This window comes from Pongo pygmaeus, chromosome 1 (genome assembly GCF_028885625.2).
Source record: "Pongo pygmaeus isolate AG05252 chromosome 1, NHGRI_mPonPyg2-v2.0_pri, whole genome shotgun sequence".
Lineage (NCBI taxonomy): Eukaryota > Metazoa > Chordata > Mammalia > Primates > Hominidae > Pongo > Pongo pygmaeus.
In genome coordinates, this window is record NC_072373.2 from 229,085,028 (window position 1) to 229,103,511 (window position 18,484).

The window sequence follows — 18,484 nt, forward strand, 5'->3', positions numbered from 1 at the left end:
GAGAATGAAGTGGCCCCCAGGCCAAGGCTTTATTTCATGCTGGGACCAGAAAGACCTCACAAACGCCTTCACTGTTTACCGGATGGACGTCCACTCCCGCATCCTCCCATGCTCCGATCCCGATCCCGCAGAGCAAAGACCTAGAAACCAGGATCACTTTCTGAACCTAAAAATCCGCGGCTCTCTGAAGGGCCCAGACCCCGGCCTGGCTCAGCCTCTCGGGCAGACCCTCTGCTCCTTCATCTGTGTGAGTCTCGCGCCGCCTGCCGGAGAGCCCCAGGCTGGCCTTGCGGGTGAGGCTGGGGTCAGAGCTCAGGGAGGCCGAGGCTTCCTCTTGTTTTCTGTGGCCGACTGTCATCCCACTTTGAAACACGCAGAGGGGAAGGCGGCCCAAGGGCTCTTTCTCCCAGGAAGTTTCTGGGCAGCCGCCGCTGGGCGCCAGGACAAGCGAGGGTGGTCTGAGTCCTGCGCTCACATGGCGTACGCCGCCCAGTAGATGACATTGACGGCCGCGAACGCCGCAGGGAACACAGCGCGGGCGTAAATGTCAATGGTGTCTGCGTCGATGGGCCTGAGCCGGGCACGGATGCCCCCCTGGCCTCCCGAGCGGGCTGCCCCCTCCTTCTTCGTCTCCCCTGTCTCCACCCCCACCGACCTGTAGGAGCCCATCAGGTTCCCCGGGACGCGGCGCTGCCGGCGGGAGATGGCCAGCTCCTGCGTGACGCCGGCAGCAGAGAGGGAGAAGAGGACAATGGCATTCCTCACGTCCATCTGCACAGGGGCCAGTGGGGGAGACAGGGCTGAGCACTGGGGTGCAGCTCCCAAGGCCCTGGACCACAGGTGCTCCCATGCGGGGCCCCGCCTGGGCCAGCAGCTCCAGCCCCCCATGCTCAGGGAGCACAGCTGGGACCCACAGTGGGCTGGGGCAGCTGAGGGGTCCTGGTTGGGGCCCCCAGCAGTGCTGTCCCTGGCTCGGCCCCAGGCCCTCACCTCTGCCCTCGGCCTGGAGACCTTGACCTTGGCTTTCTGCTTCTTCCTGTAGTCGGCGTTGAAATGCGCAAAGGCGTACTCCACCAGGGCGGCAAACACGAAGACATAGCAGATCCAGAAGTAGACGTCCAGTGCCTTGATGGCCGACGCCCGCGGCAGGGAGGAGCGGGCACTGACCATGAGCGTGGTCATCGTCAGCACCGTGGTGATGCCTGCCGGGCACAGGTGGTGCCATCATCGTAGCCCTGCCCTCACGCCGCCCCATCCCAGCCTTGGTGCCTGTGACCCACGGATGAGGGTCCGCTGCCCCCCACCCCCATGTCCACCCCAGGGAGCAGGTCCTGCTTCCCTGACCTAGCCTGGCCCGGGTGGCCATTGCCCCAGGACAGCTGGCATGGTCCAGAGGCCAGGGCTGAGCCCCCAGCCAAGGGATGGGGAGTCCTGCTCCCCATGGCCGCCCTTCCAGCTCCCTCGGAGCAGCGGCGAGGCCCCGTACCTAGAGACACCCTGGCGGGCACCGCCGCCTGGCTGATCCAGAAGGAGACCCAGGACATGGCGACCAGCAGGACAGAGGGCATGTAGGACTGGATGATGTACACGCCGCGGTTCCTCCGCAGCTGGAAGTGCAGGCTGAGCCGTGGGAACTGGCCGGCTGCCGGGACAGCCACCGTCAGTGCCCCCGTCGCTGCCCAGCCCAGCCCAACCATGGGACTCAGGGGCTGCCGGGACAGCCACCGTCAGTGCCCCCGTCCCTGCCCAGCCCAGCCCAACCATGGGACTCAGGGGCTGCCGGGACAGCCACCGTCAGTGCCCCCGTCCCTGCCCAGCCCAGCCCAACCATGGGACTCAGGGGCTGCCGGGACAGCCACCGTCAGTGCTCCCGTCCCTGCCCAGCCCAGCCCAACCATGGGACTCAGGGGCTGCAGGGCTTGGCAGCTACGGGGCCCACCAGGGCTCAGAAGAGAGACTTAGACCCCTGCCCTCCCCACCAACCACACAGCCGGAAATGTCAGGGGGCCTCTGGCCCTAGGTCTGGCCACAGGACAGGCTGGTCCTGAGCAGTGTCACCCAGAGGAGAGGGAGAGAGGCTGAGGTTACTGCTGGCCTCACGTTTGCTGGACTGGCCCTGAGGGACCCTCGCAGCCAATGGGGAGGGCTCACCCCTTTCTCTCCTAACACTCCTGCGGGCACAGCCAGGCTCTGGAAGGAGCCAGCACTGGGCTCACTGGCTCTGGATGACCGGGGACGGGGGTGCGTACGGGTGGGAAAGTGGGGCTGGGAGACAAGGTAGCCAAGGAAAGCTTGGCCCCTGAGACCTGCAGACCTGAGGCTAAGAGAGCTCCCCACACCCTCTGGTTTCCCGTAAATCTGGAGTGCTGGGAAGAGAGAAAGGACCGAGAAGTGAGATGGGAGGGCCTGACCCACACCCACACCCACACAATGGCAGGCCTGGAAGCCCTGGTTCGGGTGCAGCTGGTGCCAATGAGCAAGTTCCTAAGGCAGCAGCGTCCCAGCTGCATCTCCAGGGGCCCTGGGGGCCTGCGGGTGGCTTGGCTAAAAAGCATGAAAACCACAGGCGGGCGCACGCGGAAGGGGTGGCGGGCACATGTTACCGGACTTGAAGTTCATCAGCTCCGTGGTGAAGCGGTAGCTGGTGATGGTGAACTGCGCCAGCTGCAGCTTGTCCAGCCCATGGATGTGCTCCTGGCTCTCCGACCAGTAGTAGACGATGTCCTCTGATGAGTAACCGTCTGGAGGAAAAGCACACAGGTGGGCGGCAGAGCCTGGCCCCGCCCCGGGAGCCCTGGCAGGAGCGCTCCGTCCACACAGGAAGCCTGCACGGGGCCGACACCATTGTGATGGGGACCGAGCAGGACCCCAGCCAGGAGCGAGGAGGACTTCGGCTCTGGGACCATGTTGGGCTCCTCCGGGCAGGTGGATGGGACACAGCTGGGGTCACCGTTGTCAGGTGACACACAGGGGCTGCTGCACTGGCTCAACAATATCAATATGTGCCATGTATGGGCTCCACGGCCCGGCTCCCCAGGCAGGGCACAGACCCACAAGCCAGACTGCTCCAGGCCTTCTGGCCCCTTCTCCTCCTGCCCAGGCTTCTTGCTCATGCAGAAGCTGGTTTGGTGCTTTCCTGCACCCTGAGCCGGGCCAGCCTTGTCCAGGCCCCGGGCTGACAGTCTGAGCCCCCATCCACTGCTGGAGAAGCCAGCGTGGCTCCCCCCGAGAGAAGCCCCTGCCCGCTTTGCACACCCACTCACAGCTCTCCAGGTCCAGCATGCACTCCTGCTCGTCCATGGGGTATTTGGCCAGGTCCATGTCGCAGGCCACAGTGGAGGTGATTCTGCCAAGACAAGCATGGCGCTGAGGCCTTGGGGGCGAGGCCAGCCCTCCCGGAAGCCTGGCAGTTCCCCTGCAGAGATGCCCCCTGAGCACTTGCCTGGAGCCCCAGCTACTTCTCAGACTGTGTTTGCCCAGAATCCAGGTAAACCTGGAAACTGCTCAACTTCATAGACTTCAAGTCTTCCTTTAGGACTGTCAAGAACTGGATTTCATTCATTCTCTTCAAAATGCTTGACTATTGAACTAGGCTGGGGGCCTACGGGGCAGGGGACAGCCTGCGCACCCAGGCCCTGGCCCGAGCGATGGCTGAGGAACACGCGGCAATAGGCCCAGAGTTGCCACGCGCTTGATTTTCTAGAAGAGGTCAAATATTTAAATTCCTATGTAAAATATCCTGATTTTTTTGTTTGTTTATGAGACAGGGTCTCACTCTGTCACTCAAGCTGGAGTACAGTGGTGCAATCTTGACTCATGACAGCCTCAACCCCCCGGGCTTGAGGTGGGTGATCCTCCCACCTCAGCCTCCCAAGTAGCTGAGACCACAGGTGTGCACCACGAAGCCTAGCTAATATTTTTTATTATTTTTGTGGAGGCAGGATCTCCCTATGTTGCCCAGGCTGGTCTCAAACTCCCAGGCTCGAGTATACGCTCACCTCAGCCTCCAAAAAGTGTTGGGGTTACAAGCGTGAGCCACTTGCACCTGGCTGCCTCCTGATTTCTGTTTGTTTGTTTTTTTTTTTTTTTGAGACAGAGTCTCGCTCAGTCGCCAGGCTGGAGTGCAGTGGCGCAATCTTGGCTCACTGCAAGCTCTGCCTCCCAGGTTCACGCCATTCTCCTGCCTCAGCCTCCTGAGTAGCTGGGACTACAGGCGCCTGCCACCACACCCGGCGAATTTTTTCTATTTTTAGTAGAGACGGGGTTTCACCATGTTGGCCAGGATGGTCTCCATCTCTTGACCTCGTGATCCACCCGCCTCGGCCTCCCAAAGTGCTGGGATTACAGGCGTGAGCCACTGCGTCCGGCCACATGCCTCCTGATTTTTTAAGTGTCATGAACTAATTCCATCTTTAAGAGACATGTGTCTGAAAACAGGCTTTCAAACGAATGCGCGCACACACGTTCATAGCAGTGTTTTCACATTCGCCAACGCCGGAAGCCACCCAGACGCCCCTCGGCAGGGGACGGGAGGCAGGTGTGGCCTGGCCGTGAAGAAGGCAGCGCCCCTGACTCCGGCTTCCGCTGGGATGAACCGTGAGGACGTGATGCTGAGTAACGAAGCCGGAGTCATAAAGGGTCCCACACACAGCATGTGATTCCCTTTCGATGAGATGTTTCTGTCTCTGGGCAGATCCACAGAGAGAAAGCAAACGGGTGGCTGCTGGGGCTCCAGGGAGGGCGGAGTGGAGAGCACCTGCTCAGTGGCTGGGTCTCCTTTTAGGGTCTTGAAATATTTTGGACCAGACAGAGGTGGGGTTGCACAACGTGGCGAATCTGCCAAATGCCACTGAATTGTTCACTTTAAAAAGGTTAATTTTATGTTATGTGAATTCCACCCCATTTTAAAAAACAAAAGGCACTGTGTTGGCCAAAAAGCCACATCTGCCGGCTTCCTGTCGGCGACCTTGGAGCGGATGTTTCCCCAGCAGCTGCGGGGGATATAAATAACTGCGCAGCTTCTGCCCCCCTCCGCCCGCCAGCTCCCGGCAGCAGAAGCCGCTCGAGCTTTTCCAAGGCTTGGAGCGTCCAGGCGCCGACGCTTGGCCCGGGCAGTCTCCCCTGGAGCCCGGGGTGGGCAGTCCGCTCACCGGATGCTGTACAGGATCACGCCGTCGGGCTGCAGCCGGATGAGCTTGTTCTCCACCGTCACATCGTGGAACCAGGCCGACTTGGCGTTCACGATGAAGGTGTCGGGCAGCCAGAGCTTGTCCACGAAGCGGCTGTCCAGGCCCAGGGTCTCGTTGGTGTGGTTGTAGGAGAGCCTGCTGTCCCGCCAGCTCTGGTGCAGGAACACTGTCATGGTGTACTCCTGTGGAGGCGGCACAGGGGCCGGGGGTCAGCCTCGCTCCACCCCCAGGGGCATGCAGCCCAGGGCAGAGGCTGTGGGCACCCACCGTGCCTGAGGCAGAGGCTGGTGGCACCTACCATGTTGGCCTCTGAGATGTGGTCGATGCTGGCCACCTCCAGGGCGAGGGCCACATTCACGGGGGGGCCTGTGAGGAAAGAGCAGAACTAAGAAGGGCGGAGGCCGGCCCAGTGTGGGAGCCAGGATAGGACTCTGCCGGGGTCCCAGTCACAGGCAGTCGGCCATCGTGGCCTGAGAAGCTGCACCTCCCTGGCTGTCTCTGTGGGGGCCTGGCTCTGATGGAGCCCCCTGGGGGAGAGCCAGGCTTCCTTGCCCAGAGGCCAGCCCACAGCCCAGTGGGCCACACAGCCACGGCCTAGCCTGGGCTCCAGCGGCTCCTGCCTGCCGGGCCTGGACCGCCCCTCACCTCCAATGCCAGGCCGGAAGTTGCGGGCGTAGCCGGCTATCAGCCCGTCCAGGTTGGGGAGCCAGGAGATCTCCAGGTTGGAGCCCACGTAGTCGCCGATGTCATTCATCGCTCTGGGGATGCAAAGCCACTGGTCAGACAGGCCAGGACTTAATTTAATTCCACTGAGCCCAGGTCCCTTCCTGGGGATGCAGCACTGTTCTGGGCACCTGGGCCAGGGCATGGGGGGCCACTGTGGGAGCCCTGGCAGGTGGGGGCCTGGCCAGTCCCCAAGCCTCTGGCTGGACACAGGGAACCCCGGGAGGTCCTCAGCCTCTTCCACCGGCCCTGACCTGGCTTCCTCCTCCAACCTCAGTGCCCACTCTGCCGTCCTGGCTTTGGGGGAGGTGGCCCTGGGTCAGACAGAGCCCCCCAGCGTGGGCCAAGCTCCCAGGCTAACAGCCTCCCTCCTCAACCAGCCCGCGGAGGCCGGCCTCGGGGTCTCCAGCCCCGGGGTCCCTCACCAAAGAGGTCTCCCTGTCGGCTTCTGAGGGCGAAGCTTCCCCCGTTATATGGTTTGGAGAAGAGGAATGTGAGGAGGAGGCAAGGGGCAGGGACAGGAAGAGGACAGGGCCCCAGAACCCAGGCACACAGCCTCCTACTCTCTGTCTCCTCCCAGGAAGGCCCAGGGTGGGCCCCAGGTCCCCAAATGGCCGTGTGCTTCTGGGGTTTAGCTCAACCTCGGAGCAGCTCAGGGCAGCCAGCAGGGCCATGGGGGCGCCCAGGCTTGAGGGAGGCATCTCCTCCCCATACACACCATGCTGACAGAGCCCAGAGCACCCCAGCACCCCCCGGCCCCCATCTGCTCACCTGCACTGGGTTGAACAGCATCCCCCAAAATGCACATCCACCCAGAACCTCAGAATGTGAGCTTATTTGGGAATAAGGTCTTTGCAGAGGTAATTAGTTAAGATGAGGCCATACTGGATTGGGTGGGCCCTAAACCCAAGGACTGGTGTCCTTAGAAGAGAAGAGGGAAGAAGCCTGGTGACAGTGGAGGCAGAGATTGGGGTGAGGTGTCCACAGGCCAAGGGAGGCCAGGGTTTCCAGCCACTGCTGGAGCTGGCAACAGGCCGGGGACAGAGGTTCCCTCAGAGCCTCCAGGGGAACCAGGCCCACCCACACCTTGATTTCAGGCTCCTGGCCTCCCGAGCTGCCAGAGAATAAGCGTCTGTTGTTTCAAGCCGTCCAGTTTGTGGCGACTGTCACACCTGCCCTCCTGCACACAGGACGGGGATTGGTCCCGGGGTGAGGCCTTGAGATTAACCCCCCTGTATTCTCGGAATCCTTTCTATCCAAGGGGGTGGCTCCAGACATGGCCTCCAGGTCACCAGGCCCCTGAGCCTGGCCCGAACCCTCCAGGAGAGATGAGGGGTCAGGACCTGAGTCAGTGGCCTCCCCCACAGCAAGCCTAGAGACAGATTTGACCCCAGTTCAGACACAGCCTCAAGTGGGTGCCCCATGCTGGGCTACTCCCCAGGCCACCAAGAGAAGAGCACAGTCCCAGGCCTCCTCCACGCCTGGCTCCCAAGGACCCAACTGACTGCCCCTCCCCTCCTCACGGTGGGGGCCACAGCCCTTGGCCTCCTGCTCCCTCAGAGACTGCGACCTGGGCTCGAGGCACCCCTGCACGCTGCCTGTCTGGCACAGTCAAGCTGAGGCTGGGCCACCAGCCCCACCCCGTGCAGCCCCCTCCCAGCGCCCCACACAGATCACCTGCAGCCTACTCTGCTTGTCTGTCTCTCCAGCTCCAGCCCTCTTGAGTCTTTGGATTCCCAAGGGAGAGGCAAGGGGCGGGGCACAGGGGTCTGGTGCCTCAGGCTAAGACCGGCCGGGGAGCTGCATGAGCAGGTCCAAATCTTAAACCCGCGGTTCCAGAGAAACACTGGGAAGGACGCTGGGAGGCGGACACTCTCCCTGCCTCTCCCTGCATCCAGCCTTGACTCTGCTCCATACACTTTATCCTCAGGTGCGTCCTGGGCCCCTTGAGGACCACCGGGGTTTGGGAGGCAGCAGGGGGGACTCAGGCCCTATCCCTTTCCATCAGAACCACTTTTCTTCTTGTTTCACACAATGGCCTTTAAAGATTTGGACTTTGAACCAAACGTTCCTTAGCTAATGAGATTTTGCCAACCCCAATCTGTCCTGGACCACTGTGGTGGCCCAACTCTGGCAGGAGGAGCCAGCCGAAGGCAGCATCCAGGGCTGCTATCCACCCAGACCCACGACCCCGCGCCCACTGGACCCCCAGGAGTGGCCCGGCGCAGGGCTAAGGAGGAGCAGGCACTTTGGTAACAAAGTATAAGATGGAATCAAATTAAGTCCTGGACAATTAAAAATGCAAATGGCAGTCGCCCTGAAGGTCGGACGCAAAGGGATCTAGTGAGGCTTTATTTTTGGACCAGCCCAGCTGCCATCTAGCCTGCCTGGAATGAGGCCATAGGAGACACCGTCCTTCCTGGGCCACGTCTCTTGCCCATCTCAGGGTGGTGGCACGTGTGGGGGGGCACGAAGGCAAGGCCAGGAGCAGCCCCCGCCACGAAGCTCACCTGGAGGCACCTTTGCCATCTCCTGGGGGCGAGAAGGAAGCAGCCTCCCACTCCCACGCCATTTCTCACCTAGGAGAGCGGCCGGTCGTTTTCCCACCGTGAACAGATGGGAAGGGCCAGAGTGCGGGGGCGTGTGCTTCATGCCAGACTCTGGGGTCTGGAGGGCCCCCCACTTCCTCAGGTCAGGATGTACAAGGGAGGCAGAGCTAGCGGGGGCTGGGGGAACACAGCCTGCACCAGTGGAGCTGGGCACAGGGTGGGGATGTCCTGACTCTCGTATGTCACGGAGATCTCGGGAGAGGGCTGCTGCCTCACCTGGTGGCCCTGGGGCCCAGTGGTGGCCTGAGCTTGGGGTTTCCTGTGGGTGGATGGACAGAGAGGCTCGGGGCTACACACCAGGCTCCAAGTCTACACTCGGATTTAGGACTCCAAACTCAGGGGGCAGAGTGGGCACCATGAAGACTTGGCAGCTTCCCCCTCGGGTGGCTCTCCATGGGTCACCTGGCCTCCTGCCCTCCTGGCCCCACTGAAAAACAAACCCATCCCTGTCACTTGTCTGTGCCCTGGGGACAGACAGGGAAGGTAGGTGTAGCTGGGATCCTCCCCCTGCAGGCTCCTCCGCGGCGCACACCCAGCCCACATATCCCACAGCCCTGCTTTTAGAGCAGCTCAAGCCTCCCAGCATTGCAGTTACCAAGGCGAAGAGGAGCACCGCCACCAGCGCACCGCGAGCTGGCACGGTAGGAGCCGCAGCACAGCTTCTCCAGGGAGACGGAGGTGCCGGCAGCCCGGGAGGGCCACCCACGCGGGCATGCAGTCGGCAAGCTCAGTGCCTGCTGCGTGCACAGGTCTTCACACTCCGGGCCGACCCACGGCCGCCACGCAGCACACTCCCTCCCTATCCCACCCAGTCTTTCCCATGAGGAGCTGCTGCAATGGGGACCTGGGGTAATGGCCAGAATGGGTCCCACTGACATCCAATACAGCTCCAAGACAAGGACCCCGAGACTGAAGAAAGGGAGGGCGGCTGTCCTGGTTTCTGGAGCGGAGGGGCACAGACACGGATGGGAGGAGAGGCCCTTCATGGACAGCACCCCGCTAAGTCTGAAGGTGGCCCCTAGGGCTGAGCTGGCAGGTGCTTCCACCCTGGGGAGACCCTCCAGGCCTGCCCCTAGACGCCAAGAGCAGGAGGTTGAGCCCAGCACATGTGTGTGGACAGGATGACCTCAAAGGAGAGGCTGTAGCGTACAGCCAGGTGGTAACTGTTTTTAACTAGAGAGCGAAAGGGGAGCTCAGCAAAGCAGTGCACCTCTCACCAGGCAAGGTGTGCTCCCCGACGGCACCCCTCTTCCATGGATGGGAGTGACTGCAGGCCCCCCACTCCTGGCTGGGCCGTGGCCTTCCAGCTTTCCTGCCCAAGGAAACAGGCACAGAATCCCTTCCCCGTCAGCCCAGGAGCCAGACGCAGGCCAGGATTAAGGATCTTCAGATTTTAGAAAAGGGAAATGGTGGACACAGAGGCTGTGGCTGGGGGCAGCCTAAAGAATTTCCCAGCAGGAAGTGTATATAAATTGTCCCAGAAGTAGGATTAATAAAGATGAGAAGAGTCTTGCGTCCGTGCAGGACGGGACTTGCTGCCAACTGAGTTCTGATGTCGAACTTGGGCTAAAACTTTGGGGTTTCAGAGTCGTCTGGATTTCAGCCTCTTGGCTAAGTGGCCGTGGGCCTGGGCTGGCAGCTGTCCCCATGGCTCCAGCACAGCATCTACAACTGTGCCCCGAGCTTCGTCCTTCCTCTCACCTTGAAGGAGGGGAAGGACAAGGGGAGAAAGGCCCACTGGGATTGATGGAAGAACAAAGCTCTTCCCAGGACACAGGCTGCTTAGAGCCAGAGGCAGTGCCGACCCCGCGGTCTCCTAATGGGCACACAGCTGCAGCTGGACCCAGGCCTTCTGGGCTCTGTCCCCCGCACCTCCAATGGGAAAACTGACACCGCCCTGTGTTGGGTGCTGCCATCTCTACTACGGTCAGCCACCTCTATATCTACATCTTCACGGTCTCTGAGATCCCGAATGCTGGGGGATGGCTCTTTGCTGTTTCTTCTGCAGTCTTTGCACTGAGGTGATTTTCAAAGACGCCCCTAAATGTCCTCTCGTGACTCCTAGGGAAGGCGGCCAGACCCAGTGGTGGGGCCAAGTTGCCTGGATGGCTGAGGAGCCCATTTCCGATCCCCAGAGAGGAGGTGGTGGGGGCTGTAAACCAGAGGGGGCTCCAGCCCTGGGGGGCCTCCTTCTCAGCCTCTTCCTTCTCTGGAGAGTCCCTCCCAACATAGTTAAGAAATCCACCATCTCTTTTCTGTGGCCAGGGGCACCTGGCTGCCGTCCACCTGCACACCCTCAGGAGTTCTGTCCACGCCATTTGAAACGGGCTCTGAAAGGAGACCCCGGAGGCCGGGCCCACCCTCCACAGCGAGACAGCCTCCTCCGTCTGTCCCAGACCCTCCGGCTGGGGAAGCTCACTGGGGGAACGGGGAACGGCTCCCCCGCAAAGGGGACAGCCTCCCCGCACCGAGTTCTCAGGTCTTTCCTCTCCTCAAGGCACCGGCCGGGCAGGGACCCGCGAGTGCCACGGACCCGGGGACCCTCCACGCGCGCCGCGGAGCCGGGGGAACCGGGAGGCTCCGACGCCCTCGCCCAGCCCAGGTTCAGCACCAGGACGGCGGACAGCACCGGGCGGGGGCGGCCAGCGCGGGGGTCGCCGCGTCCCGAGCCCAAGGGCAGCGTCCGGGCGAGTCCAACGAGCGGCCCGCGGGGCAAGACCCCGGGGAGGGAGGACGCGGGGCTCGCAGACTTGGGGTCCGGGGCCCGGGGCTCGCGCCGGCCGCTCTCCCAGCCGCTATCTCGGGCCGACGCGGGCCCCCCACCGCCCCCGACCCCGCGCCGCGCGGACCCCGCCCGCTCACCTGGTGCCGCGGAGCTGCTGCGCGCAGAGGAGCAGGAGCGGGGCCAGCAGCCGGGCGGGCGCGTCCATGGCCGCGGCGGGCTCGGGACGGGGTCCGCGCAAACTTGGCTCGCGGCGGCCGCACAGGCGGCACAGGCGGGCGGGAGCTGAGCGAGCGCGGCGCGGGCGCGAGGGGGCGGACGGAGCGCGGAGCCCGCCCCGAGCCCGCCCCAGCCCGCCGCTCCCTGCAGCCCGGCCCCGCCCGCCGCTCCCCTCTCTTCCCCCCGCTCCCCCTCCTCCCCCCTCCCCTCCCCCGGCTCCCCTCCCCTCCCCCCGCCGCGCCCCTCCCGCTGCCCGTCTTCTCCCCTCCCCCCTCCCCTCCCCACCCCGCGCCCGCCGCTCCCCTCCCCGTTCCCCTCCCCCCCTCCTCCCGCTTCCCGGTCCCCTCCCCTCTCCCCTCCTCTCCTCCCCCCGCCCCCCCGCCCTCCTCCGCCAGCCGCGCCCCCTCCCTCGCGGGCAGCTCTCCCTGGCCGGGGTCTGGCTCTCCGGGACCGCTGCCCTCGCGCGCCGCAGACGGGACCCCCCCGCGTGTCTCCATGGGAGGCGACCCCGGCATAAGCCCCGCGTGGACACCGTGGCCCACGGGCGCGGCAGAACCTCGTCCCGAGGCGGTTTGTGGGGGGGTCGCACGTCTGCGTGGCTGGTTCTGGCTGCGCCGGCGGTGGGTGGGGAGGGGGCCAGTCCCTGCAGCTGTCAGGAGAGAGACCCCCACCAGCGGCTGCTTCCAAAACCCTCCTGCCTTCGCGGGAGCTGGGGCCAGGCGACTTTGGGAGCAAGTCCTGATCCCTGGGGACCCTCGACGGGGGCGGGGAGAGGAAAAGCAGGTGGGGGCTGCGCCGCAGGCCGCAGTTGTGACTCTGCACACCTCTCATGGCCCCAGGCCCGCCCTCCACAACCCTAGGATCTGGGAAAGGGAAGGCCTCACACTCTCCTGCCTTGGATCTTTTGAACATAAAGTTGCGCTGCCATTTCCTGAAGCTGCTCACAAACTTTAATCGTTGTGTCAGTTATTCACTTCTGGGCTCGCGATGTCGCTGACAGCGCAGTGTCAACCCCTCGTGAAAACACTTAAAAATGGCGAAGCTGTCCCCGAGGCTTCTTGCTTCTCGATGAAGGGCCCTGGCCGCACAAGGACAGGTGGAGGAAAGTACAGAGAGGGATTTGCTGCGGAATTTCCAGCCCAATCCCTACTGTGGGAAGTGGAAGAATGAGGCTGGTTCCAGCTTGCTTTTTTATTTTATTTTATTTTATTTTGTTTTTTGAGATGGAATCTGGCTCTGTTATCCAGGCTGGAGCACGATCTCGGCTCACTGCAACCTCTGCCTCCTGGGTTCAGGCAAATCTCCTGCCTCAGCTTCCTGAGTAGCTGGGATTACAGGCACCTACCACCACCCCCGGTTACTTTTTTGTATTTTTAGTAAAGACGGGATTTCACCATGTTGGCCAGGCTGGTCTCGAACTCCTGACCCCGTGATCCGCCTGCCTCAGCCTCCCAAAGTGCTGGGATTACAGGCGTGAGCCACTGCACCCAGCCCTAGCCTGCTTTCTTAAATCCAGGAACAGGGCTCTAACAAGCCCAACAGGTCTCAGCTCCAAGGCCCCCTTCCCGGCTGCTCACTGGCCCCTGCCGAGAGGGGTCCTTTGGGTACAGAAGCACTGACCTCCCTGTGTTCCCGGAGTTCCTGTCCGAGCCTGTGCTCTGCACACGTGCCCCTTCCCACGTGTCCCTTCCATGGATTAATTTAGGAGTTAATTCATGAAGAGGTGCCCAGAGCTTGGCCCGGTCCCCGGTGAGAGGCATTATTTTTATTCTTCCCCCTCCAGAACAGGGGTCTTGTCCGTCTTCTCCTTGGTGGTATATTGGATGAAGTAGGTGCTCAGCAAATGTAGGAGGAGGTGCAGGCTCCACATCTGCAAAGTCCATGCACCCACTGTGGCCAGCACTCCATCACTGCCTCGGGACAGTGCCCGGCCCTCCCTGTCTTTCCTTCCTGAGCTTTGGAACTAAGCAGTGAGAGTGGTTCATGGTCGCAGTCCCTTGAATATCTGCGAAAATCTTATCTGAGGATATCTTGGTGCTGATCACCTCTGAGAAGCAGCGTTGATCTTGACTCACTGGATCCGATTCATTCAGGATAAGCCACACCCTATTGCCATTTTCTTCACGCTCCTCTATTATCTGGGGCATAAAATTAACATTTAATTTTCTTCTTTTTCTTTTAAGAGACAGGTCTTGCTCTGTGACCCAGGCTGGAGTGCAGTGGCACGATCTCAGCTCACTGTAGCCTCCACCTCCCAGGTTCAAGGGATCCTTCCACCTCAGCTTCTGGAGGAGCTGGGAAAACAGAGGCACATCACTGCACCCAGATAATTTTCTATTTTTTGTAGAGATGAGGTCTCACTATGTTTCCCAGGCTGGTCTCTAACTCCTGGCCTCAAGGGATCCTCCCCCTTGGCCTCCCAAAGTGCTGAGATTGCAGGTGTGGGCCTCCGCGCCCAGCCAATGTTGAACTTTTGCTGGAAAGTCGTGCTGTTGTGTGTATGTCAGTTGAAGCTGGGCACGCATCTTAGCCAAATATCTGGTGGTTTGGTGGCATCAAATTGTCTCCTCTTCCTTCAGTCCTAGAGGCAAATGCATGTCCCATCCATCATTCACAGATTTCTGCAAGGTTTGAAGTCTGCACACTTCATTTCCATTCTTTATTGTTCCTAACTGGTCTTTCTTTCTTTGTCTTTCTTTCTTTCTTTTTTGTTTTTGAGATGGAGTTTCACTCTTGTTGCCTAGGCTGGAGGGCAGTGGCACTATATCAGCTCATTGCAACCTCCACCTCCTGGGTTCAAGCAATTCTCCTGCCTCAGCCTCCCAAGTGGCTGGGATTACAGGCACCTGCCACCATGCCCAGCTAATTTTTGTATTTTCAGTAGAGACAGGGTTTCACCATGTTGGCCAGGCTGGTCTCGAACTCCTGACCTCAAGTGATCAGCCCACATCGGCCTCCCAAAGTGCTGGGATTACAGGCGTGAGCCACTGCACCTGGCCTCCTAACCGATGTTTCAGTTTGGATCTGAAGAACAGGAATTTTCATAATTACTTTTTCAAGGTTTTCGAGAATTAGTTTGTTGCCATTTCCGAACTTCCATCCCATTGTGATGTGCATAACCAGTCGGCTTCCTTAGCCTCATCCTCCACCCAGAGAAGCTCCGACCATGCCAGAACCAGGAAGGCCAGCCGGGGAGCAGCCTGGCCCAGGGGTCAGGAGCCGATGCCTGTGTGACTGGGGCCTGTGTGGCCGGCACCTGATGGATGTGAGCCCCAGGACAGGGAGTTTCTGTGCCCATGAGATGGAAGCAGCTCACTTCTCGGCCCCTTTCAAGAATCTGGGAAGAGCTCCAGGAGTCAGAGGTCTGGGTGCCAGTCCCAGCTCTGCTCCAAACTGGCCACGTGACCTCAGCGAAGTTATTTCCCAGTTTTGTTTTCTTCTTTTACAAAATGACAGGGTGAGAGTCGTGATTGGTTTCCTCAGTGTCAGAAGTGCAGGACGCTGAACTCTGTTAGAAAGAGTCTCAAGTTGTTTTCTTTGACAGTGACTACCCACTTTGCAGAGACATGGGCTGCCCGCTCTCTGGGGAATACTGGAGGTTATGCCCCATCTCCTGTCCTGTGGGAGAACCCACCCTCCGAACGAGGCTCTGGTGAGGTTTTCACAATCAGTAACAAGGACGATCTCCATCGATGGAAGTCTCTCCTTTTGAGATGGGGTGCGTGCTCCTCACCCGGGCTCCTGAACAAAACCCACCTCCTTGTCTTGGCACCACTGAGAGTGCACACCGAGGGGGCTCCGGCACCAGACTGTGGGAACAGTCATGAGAAAGCAGCTCAGATTTCACACCCAGAGCCCTTGATCCCTACACACCCAGTATTCCTTCACAGCGCTCTTCCTGCTTCCTGGACACATGGAACTGCTTCTCCATCAGGGAGGATCCATCCAGAGCCCTTTGGGTGGGTGCTCAGGGCAATAGCTGCTGCCTCTTCCTTCTGCTCAGCGCTGGGAGGTGTTACACTCTCCCCATATGGCACGGAGCAGAACGTGCACCTTTGGCGCTGGAAGGAATGAACATCCTGCCCATTAGTTAGCCCTGGGAGTCACTGACTCGGTTCTTCCCTGGACACCAATGTCCTACAGAGCACACAGAAAGCCACGGAAGTGTGGTCTGCGGGTTGAGGTGGGTATTCAGATGCCAGCCTGCAGCCCACTTACATTGTTTCTTTTGGACTGACACCTTGCCGGATGCTCGGATGCCCACAGCGTAGGGGAAGGGACGGCCTAGAGTCCGAGGCGTGGGCGGGGAGCTGGCCCCCGTCCATTGCTGCAGCTCCGCAGCAGCAGGACAGCCCTGGGAGGTGGAGGTGAGTCACCGGGACCTGGGAGAGGAAATGGTGCTCGCTAAATTTAAACCCCTTTCCTGATGTATTTGTGAGGTTGTCCTGTTACTTTCCTGGGAAAATGCACCAAACAGAGAAAATGGCAGGGACACAGAAAAGAATGTTATCGAGTTTAGATGGTAATTGTTAATCCTGTGATTTTCAGATGGACTGTGTTCATTTGGATAAGCAGAGGAAATTTGGCAGAAACGACCAAATGCAAAATACGCGTAGCAGCCTGAGATCGGCCGTCTACTGAAACAAAGGATGCAGTTCAGTCGGAAACCACGCTTAGCTGTGTAGCTGTCTTTAGCCATCAAGGCCCTGAGAACCAATGAACAATCCAGCTTGGCCGCTTAGAACATTTTTTCTATACTTGAGTTAAATAGATATCCAAGAACCATTACTCATTTTTAATGTGGAGAAGTCGGTATTCTATTCTCGTATTCTATGTTTTTTAAAGTGGCAATTTGAATTATTTCGTGCGATAGAAAACCTTAAACACAAAGTAACGTTTCTAACAAAAGGGCTGTCGATCAAGTGACAAACATGTCCTACTTTAGATACGAGCACGACTGAGGCAACAGCATGAAAACGCCTAAAATGGGCTGCTGGGAAGACAAGATCTGGCCGCGAATGGAACTCGCAGCAGCTCATTAACGGGACCGTCCGGCAGGAAGGTGGGTTCGGCAGACTTCTCCCAGGGTTCCCCCACGATCCCTACACCTGGTGTGGTGTGGCCTTCCTCCTCACATGTCGTCTGGACCAAGCAGTGTGTTGTTCTCATCCATAAAGAGTGATGGGCCGGGCACGATGGCCACACCTGTGATGCCAGCACCGTGGGAGGCTGAGGCAGGAGGCTCTCCTGAGCCCAGGAGTTTGAGACCAGCCTGGGTAGCATAGGGAGACCCTGTCTCTACAGAAAAAAAGTTAGCCAGGTGTGGTGGCCCACGCCTGTGATCTCAGGTATTCCGGAGGCTGAGGTGGGAGGATCGCTCGAACCCAGGAGACTGCAGTGAGCCGTGATCACACCACTGCACTCCAACCTGGGCAACAGACTGAGACCCAGTTTCTAAAACAAATAATAAAAAGGCAGGGTGCCGTGGCTCACACCTGTAATCCCAGCACGTTGGGAGGCCAAGGTGGGCGGATCACTTGAGGTCAGGAGTTCGAGACCAGCCTGGCCCACATGGTAAAACCCGATCTCTACTAAAATACAAAAATCAACCAGGCACGGTGGCACACACCTGCCTGGTGGCACACACAATCCCAGCTCTTCAGGAGGCCGAGGCAGGAGAACTGGGAGGCAGAGATTGCAGTGAGCTGAGATCATGCCACTGCACTCCAGCCTGGGTGACAGAGCTAGACACCATCTCAAAAAAAAATAAAATAAAATAAAATAAGTGATGAGACATCCTGAGATTCATTTATAAAATGCCGTGATTCAGGTCTCAGGGCACTCTCGCCCCTACTCACTTTGATGAAGCCAGTGCTGGGTCCCCTGCCGAGGTGGGGAGGTTCATGGGCCAGGAACTGAAGGCAGCCATGACAGCCAGACCCCTCCACCACCCCCGAGACAACAGGGAACTCACTCCAACAGCCACCCTGGGATTCTGCCACAGCTGAGCCTGGAGGTGACCGTGACCCTGGCTGACATCGGACTGCAGCTTTGTAAGGGAGACCGAGCCGGGACCCAGACCTACAAAAGCTGAGATGATAAACACTGTTTTAAGCTGCTGTGTGTCGCAGTGACTTGTGTGGCAGTGGATTTCTAGCAGAGCCGTTGTTCGTGTCTGGCTTCTCTCAGCTCAACACTCTGTAGAGCCACCCACGCTGTTGTGCATGTCAGCGGTGGATTTTTTATTGCTGAGTAATATTTCATTCCATTGCATGCTCACACCTCGGTTTGTTTAACTGTCTACCTGTTGATGAGCTCTGGGACATATGCAGTTCTGGGCTATTATGAGTAAAGCTGCTTTTAACATTTAAATACAAGTCTGTGTATGGACACATGTTTTCGTTTCTTTTGAATAAATATGTGTGGGATTACTGGGTTTCAAGGGGACTGTGTGTTTAAGTTGGTAAGAAGCTGCCAATCTGCTTTCTTTTCTTTCTTTTTTTTTTTGAGATGGAGTCTCACCCTGTCACCCAGGCTGGAGTGCAGTGGTGCGATCTCGGCTCACTGCAACCTCCGCCTCCCGGGTTCAAGAGATTCTCCTGCCTCAGCCTCCCCAGTAGCTGGGATTACAGGCGCACACCACCACACCCACCTAATTTCTGTATTTTTAGTAGAGATGGGGTTTCACCATGTTGGACCAGGCTGGTCTCGAACTCCTGACCTCAGGTGATCCGCCTGCCTCGGCCTCCCAAAGTGCTGGGAATACAGGCGTGAGCCACCGCACCTGACCTCCAATCTGCTTTCCAAAGTGGCTGTACTTTGTACTCCCTGCAGTAGTATGTGAGGGTTTAAGTTACTCCAATGCTGATCAACACTTGACATTGGAAGTCTTTAAGTTTGACCATTTTATGACTGTGTGGAGGTATGTCATTGTGGGTTTAACATGCACTTTCTTTTTAATTTTTTTTTTTTTTTTTTTTTTGAGACAGAGTCTCACTGTGTCATCCAGGATAGAGCGCAGT

At 59.3% G+C, this 18,484-nt stretch overlaps 1 protein-coding gene across 1 annotated transcript; it reads right to left on the reverse strand.

The window, feature by feature from the left end:
* GABRD (gamma-aminobutyric acid type A receptor subunit delta) lies at positions 1 to 11,571 on the reverse strand. The gene is made up of 9 exons (XM_054444296.2): positions 11,384 to 11,571; positions 5,835 to 5,947; positions 5,488 to 5,555; positions 5,151 to 5,371; positions 3,264 to 3,346; positions 2,604 to 2,741; positions 1,487 to 1,642; positions 991 to 1,202; positions 1 to 771 (listed from the first exon to the last, which is right to left on the reverse strand). Exons 1-9 carry the CDS (start codon positions 11,449 to 11,451, stop codon positions 472 to 474), a joined length of 1,359 nt encoding a protein of 452 aa, XP_054300271.1. The 5' UTR covers positions 11,452 to 11,571; the 3' UTR covers positions 1 to 471.
* Positions 11,572 to 18,484: the final 6,913 nt, after the last annotated feature.

Bases quoted from the DNA above. Each gene is read 5' to 3' on its own strand.
- GABRD (XM_054444296.2), bottom strand. From the start codon at position 11,451: ATGGACGCGCCCGCCCGGCTGCTGGCCCCGCTCCTGCTCCTCTGCGCG. The intron at 5,372-5,487 runs GTAGGTGCCACC...CCGCCTCCACAG, and splicing joins ACATCTCAGAGGCCAACATG to GAGTACACCATGACAGTGTT. The intron at 1,643-2,603 runs GTAACATGTGCC...CTGTCCCGGCAG, and splicing joins GCTGATGAACTTCAAGTCCG to CCGGCCAGTTCCCACGGCTC.